Consider the following 16,954-nt stretch of genomic DNA (forward strand, 5'->3'; position numbering starts at 1 on the left):
TTCCCAAGATGGACGCAGCAATGTTCCCGCAAATCGCCTTCATAGTCTTCCTCGCCCTGATGGTCATTCTGATAATCTTCTACTCCATCACATCCTTCTACATCCCCGCCATCAACGACCTCATCGTTTCCGTATTCAAGCACATGCGACTGGCTCAACGTCAAGAAGCCCGGAACGCGCGAGAGGCCAACAAAGGACATGAAGGCTGGATCACAGATGGTATGCACCCGATGTACATAATCCACGACCGAAAGACTGACATGTCTGCTAGGTATGAGCGGAGACATCCATTCGGCGTTGCATATTGGTAGCGGTGGCACACAGAATGCTCCGATCTGGATTTCGGTCTCGAATACTGATGGTGTACCTCCTGCTCAGCGGGGCGCAAGACGGGAAGCTCGACAACAGGTATGTGGGCGCGGTGAAACTCGCGGTTCCTCAGGTTGACTGACGTGTAGAGACTGACGCGTAGAAGTGAGATGCTAGTCCGTAGCACGAGTATGCTTGGTTGATGGGGGATGTATGGATGGTGAGGGGTATATCGCGATGCAGGGGAGGGTTAGAGATGAGGAGAGACGAAGTAGCGTATTTGTCTTCAGCATGTCGTGTAGACGACAAGACTCATGATCGCGACGAAGACGTCGACGTATAGATACTTGCAGAAGTATACAGCGCAAGAAGATCAATAGACCATCCTCATCATTCTCTCGTACCAACCCCTCCTCTCCTCTCCTTCTATCATACCTACCCACCCCACCGCATAAACCCAAAAACAGCATTCAGCACCACCCCCATGACAACAGCAACCTGCCTCCTCCTCGTCCAAACGCCCTCCTCCCTAAACCCCCACACCAAGCTTCCCAGCGGAAAGAAGAAGCCAGTCAGATACCCATACAGCATATCGTCCAACCCGCCTTCTTCGACCGCAAACCCCGCGCCCCAGCCCGCATCTGTGCCAGCACCACCAGCCCCCGCAGCGCCACCTGTAAGCGAGGCAGAAGGATCGTTAGCGGAAGAGTCCAGCCATCTGTCTTCCAAGACGCGGATCTGTGCGGGCGTAGGCATCGTATCAGGCGTATGCGTAAACGAGAGATTCTGCGTAAACGTCGCCCTCAGAGAAGCGATTTCATCCCTCGTAAACCCCGAGCTTAGCAATCTATCGAAGCCCTGCGCTTGCGGCACAGTATTCGCCGTATTCGTCGTAGCCGTCGAGCTACGTCTCCGTGCATTGTGGTCTATAGCCGTACTGCTTGCGCGCCGTCCTGGCGCAGAATAGGGAGATGTACTATAATGCGACTTCAACGCTATCTCTGTGTTCTGGGCGAGTGTGGCTTCGCTGGCGAGTTCGGGGGCGGAGAGCGCGTCGCCGAGGGAACAGTGGATGTAGTATTTCTTTGCTGAGGGGGGTATGGATATGTCTGTTGTTGTGCCGTATTCGATCGCGGGTGTTTCGCGTAGGGGTTGTTTGCCTTTGCTCTTGCTGGCTTCGCCGCTACCGCCTCCCGCTGCATCGCTGTTCTTGGTATTTCGAGGAGGCGGTGGGGGTGGTAATCGTAGGGATTTCGATAGTGGCTCAGTGTCTGCGAGGACTTTGCCCGCGTAGATGAGGCGTAGGCGCGCGGAGGCATGTTCGGATGGGAGGTGTTGGCGGATGAGCTGTTTGAGGGAGAGGGTCGCAATCGTTCGTGGGGTATGTATTGAGAGTGGAAGATCCGGTACTGAGGCCGTAAAGCGTATGATGAGATAGATGAGTTGCTCGGGGAGAGCTGGCGCATTCGACATGGTGGATGTGGAGAGCTGCGGCAGCTGCTTGGGAATTGAGGTGATCGTGGGCTATTGATTGGGGATATCGTATCTGTATGGGGTCATAACGGTCGTAGCTTCATTATTCGCAATGGAGTGGTATGTCTGGTGGTGATCCTGCGGTTCGCGATGTTCGCGCTATCGACCATGCGACGCGGCAGCTCGCCCGGAGCTTAGCAGCGCTGAGGTCATTATATCCGAAGTGCATCCCGCCATGTTAACTGCCCCTCTTTAGCCATTCGCTCCATCACCACCCCTCGCATCCTGATCAGTTGTTCGTACCGACTTGTTCTCAAGATGACGATCATTCACATTGTGCTATTCGAGTGGAAGTCCACTGCTTCACCAGAGCAGATCTCAGAAGTACCTTCATAGCCAATCTAAACATACATCATTTATATTAATACATCATAGGCTTGTAGCCGCATGCTCGGCTTGAAAGACAAGTGCATTCATCCGACTTCCCAGAAGCCATACATCAAGTCCTTCTCAGGTGGCAAGAACAACAGCCCTGAAGGCCACAGCGTATGTCATGTTCCCAAGTTCCCTCACACCTGCTCACATGCGCAGGGCAATTCGACCCATGGTTTCGTAGTGGAGTTTGAGAATGAAGAGGACCGCGACTACTATGTATACAAAGACCCTGCCCATCAGGATTTCGTAAAGCTTGCTGGAGAGGTGGCGAATGGCGTGAAAGTGTTCGATTACGAGCCAGGGAAGATGTAGATGTAGTGTCTGTAACGAATGAAGGATGCCATTGGCGCCCAGTGCTGCAAGTATGCTGCCGAATTGTGCAGGTGTCATGGTCTCCAGACAGCGCTGTTCTTGAACTTGCAATGGTAGTGTCGCGAGTGTATTGCAGGTACGTGGAGAAGCTAAGTAGCAATCGTGCTACCGGTGGTGGTAATGATATTCGAATTATGTCATATGTATGTGTAACGCCGAAGATGCAACGCCGGTAATGCTTCTATAAGGTATAGTGATTGAATCGTAAGGGTATCATGATACGCTGAAGGACTCGCCGCAACCGCACTGCTCCGCTGCTAGATGTTAGTCTTGATCTCTCGTAGTACATTGTGTCGGTACTTACTGATGTTGGGGTTCTTGAAGATGAAGCGCTCGTTCAGCTTGTCTTCCAGCCAGTCCATCTCGCTTCCAATAATGTTCAAAAGCGCCTTGTTGTCGATCAGGACCTTGACGCCATCCTGCTCAACCTGCTCGTCCAGCGGGCTTGGCTTGTCCACGTACTCCAAGTGATATGCCAGCCCAGAGCAGCCCTTTGCCTTTGTGCCAATCCGGATAAGCTTGGGCTCTGGTAGCTCAAGGAGTTCGCGGAGATGCGATACTGCCGACTGTGATAGCTTGATGGTCGCCTTCCGTGGCCCGAAGTTGTAGCGACGCGGTCGTAACGGCTTACTGGCACCTGCTGCCTGCTGTGGCTTCTGTGCTTCGCCTTCGGGTATGCTCACGTTCGGTTGCTCGGAAGATGTCGCGGGAATGTGTTCTTGCGGCGGTAGTTGTGGGGTCTTCGCATTGTTTGCCTCGGCTGCTCCACCTGCTATCGATGTGTCGGGTACGCCAGCATTCCTTGGTGGCGGCTGCGGATATAGCGATGAAGGGTGGTACGCAGTCGCCGTCTGCATCTGGCGCTTAGCTGACTGTCGATACGGTATCGACGAGGCGAAAGTGCGCGCGCATTGCGGGCATCTGCGGGGAGTAGCCGAGGGGGCGGCGAATCGTAGGAATGTCGAGCTGGAGCGCGCAAAGGCAGTCGTGGTTCGAGGCAGCGACATGATCAAAGGGTGAGAGGTCCAAGGAGTGCTCTGAGTGGACTTGGTAAGGCGCGTGTGCTGAGTGAATAGATGGCAAGGTACGGCTGGTGCATTGTCACTAAATTCGCCGAAGCCTATGTCATCCGCGGCGATTTCCGGGGCAATTTGACACGATTATAAAGCACGTGCTGATTGGCTGCCAATCTCCCGAAGGTTCGGAACTTCGGAATCACAAGTCACACCATCATAAGCCCACCTCGAAAGTTCACCTGGGCACCTTGTCCTCGAACAAGCCGCCACAGTATAATTTCCTGTTGTAAGCCCTTCTACCACGTATGATAGTTCCGAAACCTCTCAACACTGGTAGCATGGCAGCCCCGCCAGTTTGCAAAACTATTCAGCGTCCCCTAGAATAGCGGGAAACCATCTACTCTGTGAGCATTACACCTGGGTACTTGCGATTTATCTCATCCCTGAGTTGTCTAATCGCCTAGCTTATTGGTATTGCACAAGATGTAAGTGGCTCGTTCCGCTCTGCATGATCGTAGTCAAGTCGATGGTAATTCTGATCCATGGATTGGTGCTGCTTCGCCCGCGAACAACATAGGCCAACCACGGATCATAGCAGCAAACTGGTAACTGTAATATCGAGCATTTCCAATGAGTCCGCCACATAAATGCAATAGTAAATTTTCCATAAGTATAAAACAGCGTCCTCGTCTTTATCTCCGTCTTCACCGCCGCCTTCAACACCAGCGACACTGCACTTAAGAAACAACGTCGCCCGTACTACAACTCTACCCCCAAGGTCCACACATGGCCGCATCCACCATGCAGAATACAGATAAGTCTCTGTTGATGGCCTTACCAACCGAACTGCGCTGTTACATCTACGACTACTTCCCCGAGCGTGTTTTCAAACGTGTGTTCCCCACACTAGGTATCGGCACCTGGGCAGAACTTCGAATGCCGACCGCCCTACTTCAAGTGAACAAGACGATTCTCGACGAGGCTCAACAACACTTGAGGACGAGGAATATGCAGAAGTCCCCTAAAGTTACAATCGGCCTAGTACCTAGGTCTGCCGCAAGGGAGGCTATGTTCACCTTAATATCAGACATATTCCACGAGGCTAGGAGACAACGCTGTACATTGTTATCCCAACCCCAGAAGCCGGGGGACGACAACGGAACCAAACTCATCAGTCTCGTCCTCGCATCCTGGTATAACGAAATCATCCTGCCGCTACTGCTTCAGAACCCTAGCCTGGGCGACGATAGTAAGGTCCACAATCAAAGAGAGTGCACAGCCGAGGAACTGCATCCATTCGTAGGGCACACTTTGAGAAGAATGGAACGGAAAAGGACCTGCGAAATCAGCATACGTGTGCTGTTTCCTGACGACGATGATGATGGCGACATGGTGGGTTACATGGTGTATGAATGGGACCTTGTGAAGGACATCACACGAGTAGCGCTAAGTGCCCGACCGGGTCTCCCACTGAAGGTTATACCTCTGCGTTGCCGTCACAGGCATGAACTCAAGCATGAAATGAAGATGTACCGAAAGATGGATTTGAAAATTGGAAAGATGCCTTCCAGCATCAAAATTGGAAAGCCAACGGCCCAGGATCTAATACTCTTCAGGATACCCAATCTACAGACAGTCGAAGCCACTGACGAGCAACTGGTCTCATCGCCGATAGCCAGTTAAATCGAGCTCAGTCGCTAAGAAGAGAGCGGAGACCCGACCCGAAGATGCACTCTATATCACTCAAGTTCAATTAGAATCTCGAATCACAAGTCACCTTCTTACATCTCGTACAATCTCGATCACTCAGTGAGCCTTACTCGGGACAGCTACACTTTGTGTCGCATTGGGAAAAAAATATTATCAAGCAAACTATATAGCTAGACGCCTACATTATCTTAGGAACTGCTTACTTCTTCACATTCAATAGTATGTATGCAGCAAGATATTACATACTTTTTAGTTACCTTGCTTGCTTGCTTAGCCTATATAAGGTCTCTTTGGTACTTTGTGTTCTGCAAAGAAGCTACGTGATATAATTTACGCGTTGTTGACCTTTGCTCCTGACAGTGAACGAGACCTTGGGATGCGACGGACTTTCTTATGGTCTTCGCTAGGTAGCAGCGCAGGGACCTCGATCAACACGCAATATCGCCAACGTCAACCTTTGACCGCCAGTAACCAAATACAGTATCTGAACAATGGTTTGCATTGCAAAGCTCCCAGCATGATCAAGACACGTGATCAGAGATTGCCTACAACGTGCTGTCTTTGGAGCTAGCGAATGTTCTGGCCTTGGTTGAAATGTCGACAGTCTAGCTTGCACCTGCGACGGTGCATAGAGTCGACGAACAGGAGGCTTCAGGGTCGCTAGTCCTAGCTTCTAGCCGTTAGGTAGTTTAGAAGGTTTTATGCTGACTTTTAGTGTTGTAAGGGAGAATTGACCCAAGTTTCACTAAAGCTTGAAGCGGCCTGTAGCCGAATTATTCGTCCCATTCTTTACCGAGAGCATCCACGATATAAGTCGTAATTTGGAGTAACGATTCAAAATTGTTTGTGCTAGGAGTATACATCATTTTTGAGAGTCTCTGCTTGTCAACATTCAATAGTGTGTATGCAGCAAGTGTGGTCTACAATCTGGCTACCCGTGATCGAAATCTCCCTATCTCTCGTCCTCGCTCGACCCGTGTAGGTTATCTACTTTAGATGGCGTGTCCTCTAGAGAGGCAACGTATGCCTTAAGCATGGCAACTACTTCCCTGTGCTTCTGTGCCAACGCGTATGACAATGCCGTCTGCCCTTTCTTATCTTCCATGCGAGGGTCAGCCTTACCGATTTTGGTCAGCAGCTCGACCACGTCTTTGTGTCCATTTCCTGCCGCTAACATCAGCGCCGTCGCCCCTTTAGCCTCTTGGGCGTTGACATCCCTTTTATCGTATCGTAGCAGCAGCTCCACTATGTCTTTATCCCCACACAAAGCTGCTTGGATAATTGCAGTTTCCCCCGACACATCCCTCGCGCCAAGGTTAACCTTGCCCGTATTAAGCAGTAGCTCGACCATATCCTTGTAGCCTAGCTTTACCGCTACATTCAGCGGCGGTGGCAGCACGCCAGACGCCCTGCGCCCACTCACATCGGCTCCAGCTCGGATGATTGTCAGAACAGCCTTCCTATCTCTCGCGTGTATTGCCCATGTTAGTGGCGTGAAGCGAAGCCCGCCTTCACTAGTCTGATACATCTCGAAGATCAGCTCGACAAGCTTCAAGCTCCCAAACTCAACAGCCCAGAGGCACCGGCCTACAGTCTGAGAGTCTTTCTTCAACTCCGAGGCTCTACTCTGGATTAATTTCACAGAGAGTGCGAAAATATTGTCCTTTTTGCTGGAAACATACCAGATATCATCCGTCCAGTACGTCTTCGCATAGTCAAAGAATTTAAAAGGGACGTCTGGTTCACTGTTGGGACGGCCACGCACTTCTGCAATTGTCTTGCTCAGATCGAGTGCAGTTTGCTTTCTACTGGCAAGAAGCTTCATGGCTAGATGACGACGCGCACTCGAAGCCTCCATAGTGCTCTGCAAGATGACAGACGGTGCTGAGTGGGCCAGGATCGGACGGACGTTGCCCTTCGATAGCTGTGTTTCGAAGACATTGTACCCGAGGTATGTTACCACAATGTCCGCCAGAGCATTCTGTACATTATTGACTGGAACGGTTGTCCACTCCAATTCTTCAAAGCTCATAAGGACAAAGTATCGGACGCTATGATGAACAACCCGGACGGTTGACTCTTCCTCGTCCACAGACAGAAGGCATCCGCAGCAACTCAGCGCTGAGTTGACATCATTCAACATCTTAGACGGGTCCCATGTTGCATCACCAGGAGTAACGCTGAGCGCTTCTCTTAACTCATAGATCATTATGGGTCGACGAGCGGCCATTATTACTTGCAACGTCTTCGCCTGAAGCAATTGATCTGAGCGTCCCGAGAAATACAGGATTCGAGAAAACGTCCGTGACAAGTCTTGGGGTAGTTCTGTTAGAGCTTTCCGGATAGCGTGATCAGTCTTCATGCTACACAAAGACTTGATCTGAAGAGACGGCCAGAGAAACATTCCTTGCGAGCCCTTGAGAAGCGCATCTTGAATCTCCAAGATCAATGCGGGATCTCCAATCGTCAGGCGTCCCGTCTCCAGACAACGTGAGAGCTCTGCTTCAATGAAGGCTCCAATCTCAGGGTTTTTCTCTGGCATGTGGACGGCAAAAGGGGTAACGAAACTGAAGGCGAACGACTCCAAACGCTCGTATGACCGGTCTCTGAATGACGCACATATCAGCATTTTGAGTGTTGTCTGGGCCTTCTTGATAGCTTCCGTCAACATCTCTCTCTCTTCGTCATGGCACTCGTCTAGTCCATCTATGATGAAGTAGGTTTTGCGGTTGTGTGGATAGCATTCGAAGAGGATCTGTAGCACATGTTCGATGTTATCGATGGCTTTAGTATCGACGAAGCTTTCTGCGACTGAACTGAAATCGAGGACACTTTGCAACAGTTGCCGTGCCAATGAGCCCACAATTGTGCGTGCCTTCAGGCTTGCCGGCTCATCAGGCCGGCAGAAAAAGTAGGCTATCATGGTCCGTTCTTCCTGGTGATAGAGGCTGAGATCATCCACTATGTTGGCCAGGAGCACAGATTTGCCTGAGCCCAGTTTACCCGTAAAGACCAGAGTGCAAGAATTTGATCGATCTCTCCATTCCTGGTATCTTGGAGTATCATCCTTGAATTTCGACGTGGTTCCAAGCTTTCTCGTTTGCTTCCAGGCTGTTTCGTGGTCGAATGTAGAGCACAAGTTGAGTATCCGGTTTTTTGTAGCGAGCTTCTGGTAATGCGATGCAGACTTGAACATGGAGCGGGATAAAGCCCTAAAGCCCGAACTTTCTTGGGCTTCAGATACTTGCATCTCCTTTTCGATTGATAACGCCCAGGTGTTGAGGTCGTTCTGGAACGCCTTCAAGTCTCCGTCGCTCAATGAGGATGTGAACTGCTTGAGCGCTGACTTGTTTCCGAGCTTGAACAGGTGACGACAGAGACTGACGACTACAATGAAGTACTCGGAGAGATAGGTTTGTAGCTTAGTAGACCGAGGATATAACAAGGCTATCTCTTGATGGCGCGGCGCAGAACGGCCAATCTCCATGAACATCGAGGATAGTTTGTCCATGTAGTTGGACACGTTTACGATCGACTGCGTTGCTTTAGTGACTGACTGCAATAGTCAGATACGAGCGAGGAACTGACTAGCAGCGACATGCGCACTAACGACCAAACACCACATGCTATCAGACTTTGTGACCCCCCAATTACTACATCTCCAAGTGCAGCAAACTGCTGGACTCCTTGTAGGAAGTTGGTAAATCGGGGCCCGAAACACTGGCCACCGAACCTCCCGGACATGTTCCGATCAATCTCGGCCGTCAGCTGCATGACATCGCTCGTGGTAGGTGCTGATGAGAACGATTGCGATTTCAGCGCTCGAAACTTTGCCTTCTGCTCGTCTGTGAGACCGGCTTCGAACTCGGAGACGGCCTGAGCGAGACGGATTTCAGGCTTCAGCGATGAGGCTTTAGCTAGGGCCTTGGACATGGCTAGAGCGTTTGTATCAGATTTCAAGGGCAATGCGGACTGTATTTTGTAAAACGAATGCGCGCGACTAGCAGACGCTTTTGTAATCGGCGGGGGCAGTTGAAGTTTGCCGCAGTGATAGAGAAAGGTCTATGCGACGCCAGCGGAATAGAGGATGGGAGAGGAAGTTGTATGAGGAGTATGTCTTATACGTTTCGCGTCAAGCAGGATGATGACATACAAGTAGACTGCGATGCCAACAATCAGGCTGAACGTGGCTGCGCATCTCAGTCGACCCCGCTTTCCTCTTCCTTGCACAGCACGGAGATCACTGGATCACTGTGCCGCACAGCTGCAGGGCAGATCGAGTTGACTAAACATAGATGCAACACCAGAGCGATAAGAGCGTGTGCTGAAATTGAAGGTATATTCCGCATGCTACAAGCTGCTCTTCACTGTTTCCTAGAATATGATGTGTATATCCACCGCATACGTGTGTTCCTCAACCACTCTATTTGTTCAGCTCCTCAGCCCTCTTCTTGAGGTCCTCCTTGCTCTCCGCCTTGGGCATGTTGTCCGGAATGGCTGGGCCCTATAACTACATTAGCTTCCATTCCGACCCAGATGTATAACAGCGGCACGCGAATAGCATACCTTGGAATTGTGAGCTGAAGCGGCTAGGTTTCCGCCCTCGGCGTGGTTGTCGTGCGAGGATGCGGTTGAGTCGGAAGACTCCTTTGCGATCTTGTCGGTGAGGCCTGTAGAGACGACGCGTCAGTTATGGCTTGAGCAGGATAGATGGTGTGGTGAGTGGTAAGAGGAGATCTAACTTACTGCCAGCGGCGCCCTGCTCAATTGGGTGGTCCGGCATGTTTGTTTAGGCTGATGTGGTGACTGATTGCTTCTGTCGTCGAGGCTTCGGTCCGCCGATGTAGAGGAATCCCTTAACGTAGGCGTCTACTTTGTCTTCAAGAGTCTGTTCTTTCACGTCGAGGTTCTTGACGTCTTGTTCGAGTGCGGCTGTCTCGTTGACTTTGTTGTCGGGCAGGTCGCGGAGGTTGGGAAGTTTCTGGTAAAGGGCTTGTATTTCCTCAGAGTAGGCTTGCAGTTCAGCAACAGAGGGGGTTGAAGACATGGCTGGTTATGTAGGGCTAGGCGTTGTAGCAACCGGGTAGTGCGTGATCGGTGACGTAGATGAGTGTGGCAGGCCCGCGGCTGGAAGCTGGCTGGAAGGGGAAGCTGCCGCTGGGTGGTGGGGGAGGGGCAGCCCTTGGCACCTGGGAACCTTGGTTCTGTGGACGCGGCCAGCACCGTTCAAGACTACTGTGGAGAGGTCGGTGGGTAAGCAAGATATCTTGCATGTGTATCATGGATCCTGTGTCGGCGGCTTCTCCGTGGTAGGTGCTGGAGGTGGTTGGGTCACGTGTTCGTCCAACAAGCCAGCGTGTATTTCTTTCAAGAAGGATATTGCTGCACACGCAGAGATGACAAGGGACGTGTAACTAGGTTGGACGTCAACGTAGACTTCATGTTATACGACGCGCCGCCGACATACCTGACCAGAAGCCAAATGAGACTGGAAGAGGTATGTTCTTTGAAGGCCTTGGAATTGAACTGCACTCCAACTGCATTGACGCTCAGTATGTCTTCGCACAATACTTACCGAGGGAGATTGAACCTACTGTAGAACATCTGCTTTGTCGCCTGAATGACAAATGCGAGGAGACCATATAGAGCTATCTGTGGAGCGAGCCGACCAGTGACGCGCCCGCCTTCCAACGTCCAACGCAGTGCGCCGGGCCGAGCAAGTTGGCACAAGTAGGCTAGGTGAAGGTTCACCTCGAAGCAGCTGATGCTGATCTTGGTCAACAAGACAGTGTCGCCTTGTATGCATGCTTGCGCTCCGTATAGGTTATCAAAAGCAGCCCATTGTGCCATGGGCTGGAAGAAAGGCGCATGCCATCTGCCACCGGGCAAGCTATGAGGGCGTAGGCAGACGTAGAGCATATCATACCAGCCACTCAACAAACTCACGAGACACCAGACAGCAATCCAGGATCGGGGGTTGTGAGTGTATGGCATCATTGATGTGAAGTAGGTGGAACGACATGACACCTAAGGATACGATGTGCTCTACATATGTCAATGTCGGATATCGGATGGAAGTGCACGCCTTCTGCCGTTCTTGCCGGATGGTACCTGTTGAACGCGTAGCACACTACAAGCTTTGGAGAAGACGATCGTGCCATGTAGCCGGAATGGCATGCGAGGATGTCGGGTTTGTTGACGTTCGGCGCTCTCTTGTTGATGGCATGCCGCGAGGCGTCACCAGCATTGCGTACTCCCTCCCCGCTGTCAACTCCACCCCGCGCCGTATGATTGCCAACCATGGAAAAGCTACTGCGCGCGATCGAAATGCGACGACACAATCTTGCAGTCGGGTCTAAATACGATAGCGCCACGATAGGCTTTGCGGGGAAGAAGCGCAGTATCGATGCGAAACGCGGATTAGCGGCTAACTCAGCCACGGCGACCGCGTCGGCATGGGTGCTTGGCCATGTCCCGCCCCTTCCAAGCTTCACGGCCGTTTCGCCTTTGGCACCCAGCGTCATTCCAGGGGACGTCAAAGCAAGCGATGCACCACCACATGACCGGGACATCATCTCCGCGCCTTATACTTCCTCCTTGATGCCGTGAACTCCTGTAGCGACATGAGGCACGTCCTGTCCCGTCGATCGTTATATCCCCATCCGTAGCCATATACCCCGGCCGGCCTCTGCACCGCGAACGACTCCCTTAAACCCGCTGGACGGAAGACTTGGACACTCGATATCGCCATGCCGTCGCTACTCGTCCACTCGCTGTTTGCGCGCCAGAATCCACTGGATGAGGCCAAGAACACGCTCAGTTCATGGGACAACTGCATGGCCAAGGCCTACTGCAAGTGCGTTGAATCGCCAGGCCTCAGGCTGCTTCCCCTTTGCTCACAGACAACAGATGGCCAGTGATAGTCGTAATCATCATTGGCGCCCTCATCGTCATATCCGTGGTTACCTGCATAGCGCGATGCATATGCTGCGGCGCCGAGTGCGCGTGCTGCTGCTTTAGATGCTGCACGTGCTGCTGCAGCGGCAGTGGTGGAAGAGGCCACAAGCGCGTCAAGAGCGATCCCGCTGCGCCGTATCCCACGCCCTATGGAGCGCCTCCTCCTCCCATGAACCCCTACGCCCAGGCGCATGCCGCTGCGCCGCCTCCTCCACCCATCGACACCCGCCCGGTGAACCAGCAGTATCGCTCCAACGCCATGCCCACCTTCGCGCCAGCTGCGCAGCCCGAGAGACCGCAGTTCGCGACATTCGATTCGACACGAGCCGTCGTCAACGAAGATTCACTTCCCGCAATGCCCACGTGGAAAGACGGTCGTGACGTACATGTCCAAGTCGAGGAACAACCCATGCCGCAGAAGCAAGGCGACATGGAGATGGATAGGCTAGACCGCAACGGCAGTCCAATAAGCGGATCAATGGGAGGTGTAGCAGCGGCGGCTGTGCCCACACAAAGACGATCGCCTGGCCCGGGCCGGTCCCCAGTATCTCCAATGGACAACTACGGTCAGGGCTACCCTCAAGGCGGATACCAAAATGATTCCTTCGTCAGCGAAGGAGCCCCATTGAACGGCCAGGGTGCATACGGCCGACCATACGCGCAGCAGGACGACTACCGCAGAGGTTCGCCAGGGCACAACCTGTCACCAGTCTACAGCGCAAACGAAGGATACGCGCCACAGCAGCAGCAGCAGCAGCAGCAACAGCCCTACGGCCGCCGCTCGCCAGGCGCGCCCCAAGCCTACGACTCCCACGACCAGCTTAGTCAATACAACCAGCAACCAACCTACAATCAACAACCCTCCTACAACCAACCGCAAACCTACGACCAGCGCGACTACTACGACGAACCCGACCACCGCCACCAATCCCCCTCACCACCCGCCGCAAACCCCTACGCCTACAAAAACGACCCCTCCCCGTCGTACGATACCTACACGCCCCCGCCAGCACCAGCAGCGTTACAGCCCGGCTACGCAGCCTCAGAGTCAACAAACCATGGCTCTTTCACAAATGCGGCGCCAGCATACCCAGGGCAGAGGTCGTATACGCCGGTGGCTGGAAGTGTGGGACAGCAGCAGCAACCATATCGCGCTTTTACACCGGGCGCGGAACAGCAACAACAACAACCACAGCAGCAGTATACTGGAGTTAGCAGGAAGCCTGTTGATGGGTCTTTTAGGGAAATATAGAAATAGCATGTATGTTTTCGTATGTAAGGAGAATGTGATACCCATACAAATAACCCCTTTCATCGAATCATCACCATCGTCCCTTGCGAAAGGACTGCCAGCGCGGCCATGCGGTTCTAATTTTACAACAGTCGCGGGGCCGAATGTGCACATAGGCAGACTGGGCGTTCACTAGTGTCCTTCAGCCTTGCTTGCTTAATTTCATCGCAACAGATATTACTTGACTGCCTCCAGCCTCTACAAATCTCCTGACGGATTGTTCGTTGCACGAGCGTCCATTTACTGTCCAGACGCATTCTACCGGCAAAGCTGCCACTTCACTTCCATGCTTTCTCGAGGTCTTGCGTTACCTATCTTCCAGCCTCGCGAGCTTAGTATACCACCAACAATGGCAGACGCAGTCATGCATGTAGAGCAAGCCCAACATGGTCCATCAAGCAAGCAGACCGTGTACGAAAGGCACGCTCTTCCCCCACGTACGAAATCGATACGCGTTCTCGACGTGCGCCCAATTCCCACAGATGCACCCGAAGGTACCCCAGTCGAATGCACTCTACGCATCATCAACCTCGACCTCGACCCCGCCTTCACAGCATTATCATACGTATGGGGCGACCCGACTCCTACCCGCAGCATTGTGTGCGATGGCGTTATCTTTGGCGTTGGCGAGAATTGTTACTCAGCCTTGTGGCACCTGAGCAAGAAGCTCGGAGGCCTAGTCATCTGGGTGGATGCGATTTGCATCGATCAAGAAGACGTGAGAAAGGAGAAGGCGTGGCAGATTGCCCTCATGGGGGATATCTACACCAAGGCTGCGCAAGTGTATGTCTGGCTGGGTGAGGGTGATGAGAGATCCGACAGAGTCATGAAGTACCTGGCGAAGGGCGGTCTTCGTAGATATGTGAAGATTGTCTCGGATGGACCGCCGCAGTACCGACCCTTCGTTGCGGCGCTTCGGCTTGGTCTTTCTTCTTGGAGTCCCACGCACCACCCGGAACCGTTTTGGTGTAAGTACTCACCCGTCTACCAAATGTATTAGGCTAATGTAGATAGGGAACAATAAGCCGTTACTAGCTAGGTTTACCCGTCGGGTGCAATACGTCTCAGGAATGGATCTCGTCTACGTTTTCGACCGGCCGTGGAAGAACCGACTGTGGACTTATCAAGAGATCCTGCTGGCCTCCCACCCGGTGATTGTGTGTGGAACTGAACACGTGCGGTGGTCTGACTTCGAGTGGACACTTCTCTCCCTAAGAACTACGTTCAGATACTTTCCGAGGGCCGCTATTGCGTGGGAGGCAATCGTCTTCGATAGGGGGAACCTACAATCGATCAATAGACCGGCAGAACGTAGCGTACTCCAAACCCTTCACGATCATGAGACCATCGTCAAGAAGATCCTTTCGACGCGAAGATGGTTGCTGAGTACATTTACTGGTCTATTGCTAACATACACAACGATATCTCTCTTGGTCGGTGTTGTGTCCATCTGCGCTCGAAATTATCCTGGGTGGGGAATACGTTTTCAACTTGGGGGCAAGACTGAGAATGGTTTCATGTTCATCGGTTGTTTTGGAACACTGTACTGTCTCATGTTCTTCTGGTTCGCGGTGCGCCCCACGTATCAAAGCTATCGAGGCGATATCAAGGAGACTGCGTCAGACGACTTGGTGGGTGCGCTGTACCAGAGAGCAGCTACTGATCCAAGAGACATGGCATACGGTATCTGGGCCATTCTACGCCAGCGTGGAGCAAGCGATCTTTCTGAGCCGGAATATGACGTCGCGAAAGAGAGACAGATTCCTTTGCTGTATCGTCAGCTCACTGTCCACCTGATTCATACGACTGGCAATCTACGTTTCCTCCATATCGCTGCTGCGCGACGGCTACCAGGAACCCCATCGTGGATCCCTGACTGGTCTACCTTCAATAGCAACTCTTGGCGGGAAGTGCCAGGGTTCCCAGGAACCGATCTTCACGGAATGGCTGTGAGCTATCCGCCAGAGTCAGAAGACAGACTCAGCAAGCACCGCGCTCATCAGAGTGTATCCCTAGACTCCACTCAAAGCGTCCTGACGGTGCTTGCTAAGGAAACGGGTGTCATTTGCGGTTGCATTTCTTTCTGCCCCATAACGGCCACAGCACTAGAGACGGACGAAAAACGCGCCCACTTGGACAATCTTCGAAGCATGCTTAGATGGGCAGACTGGGCGCAAGCGATAGGGTGCAAGATCTGGGCTATCTTCTACACTAAGCCATTTCATGAGCTTTTGCCTATCAGCGCCGCGGCTACATGGCCAAGTCCCAAAGAGCGAACCAACTGGGGAAAGATTCTTTCCGGGTCGAGAAGAGACAGTCTGGAGGCAAACCTTACTCTCTGGATGAATGGCAATAAGGTTCCGAAATGGTTTCGCAAGTTCATGGAGACACAGATCTGTTTGTGTAGCCTGATTGCTGAGCTTGAGCGAAGCATTTGCTATGTAAGCATCTCTGCCAGACCCGGGACGTTTTGCGTACTCGCTTGCTCAAATGAAATAAGGGTCGATGATCGGACCTTGACGGTGTGTGGATTGCCGGGTAGCATAGTCGTGCGCAAGCGCAATGAGCTGGACAACGCGGTCGAGATCATCAGTCCTACCTTTATGCAAGGTGCAGCTGCGGTCGGCAGCCAGGGTATTAACCATTTCGGCGACACTGCGATCGAGGACCTTTTTGTTAAGTATCACCTTCTCTGAGGAAGATCAGCTTGCGCTCTGATGGACAAGCACTACAATAGATCTGCTAGCTAGCTTTGAAGGCGATTTAGCGCTCATGTACACCTACCTATATGGGCCTTCGCTGTTGTAGGCGCGTGGGGCCTCGTGAATGTATACCCGCCGGACGGAAACCCCTATTATACCATGTGGTTATAGCGTAGGAGTTAAGAGAGTTACGAACGGAATAAGACATTCGAGAGGTGTGCTTTGAAACGTTGAAGTCGAGTGTGCAGAGAGGGTTTGCGTTGGGAGCAGCCGATGGCGGCCGGCCGGTGCACAACAAGGACCGCCGCTAAAATTCTCGCCGAATGACAAGATCTAGTCCGACAACATCATACATCACTCAAAAGACTCAAAAGTACACTGCTTACCCAACTTACCAACCGTGGGCGCCATACCTTCATTCCCCGGGCGTTATCTTTCTTATCTCGAGGATTTGGTTTGAGTGGGTCAAGACGCAGGATCCGACGGAAGCAGCGTTCCGGAGCGCAAAATGTGCCGACAGGCAAGACCACCCGTTGCACTGACGAAGCAGCGGTAATGCGACGACTGCACGGAAGGCGACAGCAGTATTCGCGTGCCTTCCAAAATCCTGCCACCGAGGAAGTCTTAATGATCAATCAGCGTACGGCTTGGTGGATGCGGAAGCCAGCGTAGTGCGATGACCTTTCCAA

General features: G+C 52.5%; 7 protein-coding genes across 7 annotated transcripts; 3 read left to right on the forward strand and 4 right to left on the reverse strand.

Moving 5' to 3' along the window:
- Positions 1 to 8: 8 nt before the first annotated feature.
- Positions 9 to 359, forward strand: J4E93_010210 (uncharacterized protein; the record flags this gene model as incomplete). Its single annotated transcript, XM_049348095.1, has 2 exons — positions 9 to 219; positions 325 to 359. The coding sequence occupies 2 exons, from the start codon at positions 9 to 11 to the stop codon at positions 357 to 359; spliced, it is 246 nt and encodes an 81-aa protein (XP_049194828.1).
- Positions 360 to 744: 385 nt separating this feature from the next.
- Positions 745 to 1,782, reverse strand: J4E93_010211 (uncharacterized protein; the record flags this gene model as incomplete). The annotated part of the gene is made up of 1 exon (XM_049348096.1): positions 745 to 1,782. One exon carries the CDS (start codon positions 1,780 to 1,782, stop codon positions 745 to 747), a length of 1,038 nt encoding a protein of 345 aa, XP_049194829.1.
- Positions 1,783 to 2,229: 447 nt separating this feature from the next.
- J4E93_010212 (uncharacterized protein) lies at positions 2,230 to 2,529 on the forward strand (the record flags this gene model as incomplete). The annotated part of the gene is made up of 2 exons (XM_049348097.1): positions 2,230 to 2,328; positions 2,374 to 2,529. 2 exons carry the CDS (start codon positions 2,230 to 2,232, stop codon positions 2,527 to 2,529), a joined length of 255 nt encoding a protein of 84 aa, XP_049194830.1.
- Positions 2,530 to 2,802: 273 nt separating this feature from the next.
- Positions 2,803 to 3,596, reverse strand: J4E93_010213 (uncharacterized protein; the record flags this gene model as incomplete). Its single annotated transcript, XM_049348098.1, has 2 exons — positions 2,803 to 2,843; positions 2,894 to 3,596. The coding sequence occupies 2 exons, from the start codon at positions 3,594 to 3,596 to the stop codon at positions 2,803 to 2,805; spliced, it is 744 nt and encodes a 247-aa protein (XP_049194831.1).
- Positions 3,597 to 6,267: 2,671 nt separating this feature from the next.
- On the reverse strand, positions 6,268 to 9,248 carry J4E93_010214 (uncharacterized protein; the record flags this gene model as incomplete). The annotated part of the gene is made up of 2 exons (XM_049348099.1): positions 6,268 to 8,850; positions 8,904 to 9,248. The coding sequence occupies 2 exons, from the start codon at positions 9,246 to 9,248 to the stop codon at positions 6,268 to 6,270; spliced, it is 2,928 nt and encodes a 975-aa protein (XP_049194832.1).
- Positions 9,249 to 9,738: 490 nt separating this feature from the next.
- J4E93_010215 (uncharacterized protein) lies at positions 9,739 to 10,362 on the reverse strand (the record flags this gene model as incomplete). Its single annotated transcript, XM_049348100.1, has 4 exons — positions 9,739 to 9,819; positions 9,882 to 9,985; positions 10,062 to 10,074; positions 10,123 to 10,362. The coding sequence occupies 4 exons, from the start codon at positions 10,360 to 10,362 to the stop codon at positions 9,739 to 9,741; spliced, it is 438 nt and encodes a 145-aa protein (XP_049194833.1).
- Positions 10,363 to 12,064: 1,702 nt separating this feature from the next.
- On the forward strand, positions 12,065 to 13,524 carry J4E93_010216 (uncharacterized protein; the record flags this gene model as incomplete). The annotated part of the gene is made up of 2 exons (XM_049348101.1): positions 12,065 to 12,171; positions 12,363 to 13,524. 2 exons carry the CDS (start codon positions 12,065 to 12,067, stop codon positions 13,522 to 13,524), a joined length of 1,269 nt encoding a protein of 422 aa, XP_049194834.1.
- Positions 13,525 to 16,954: the final 3,430 nt, after the last annotated feature.

This window comes from Alternaria ventricosa (assembly GCF_023758065.1).
Source record: "Alternaria ventricosa strain BMP 2768 chromosome Unknown scaffold_27, whole genome shotgun sequence".
Lineage (NCBI taxonomy): Eukaryota > Fungi > Ascomycota > Dothideomycetes > Pleosporales > Pleosporaceae > Alternaria > Alternaria ventricosa.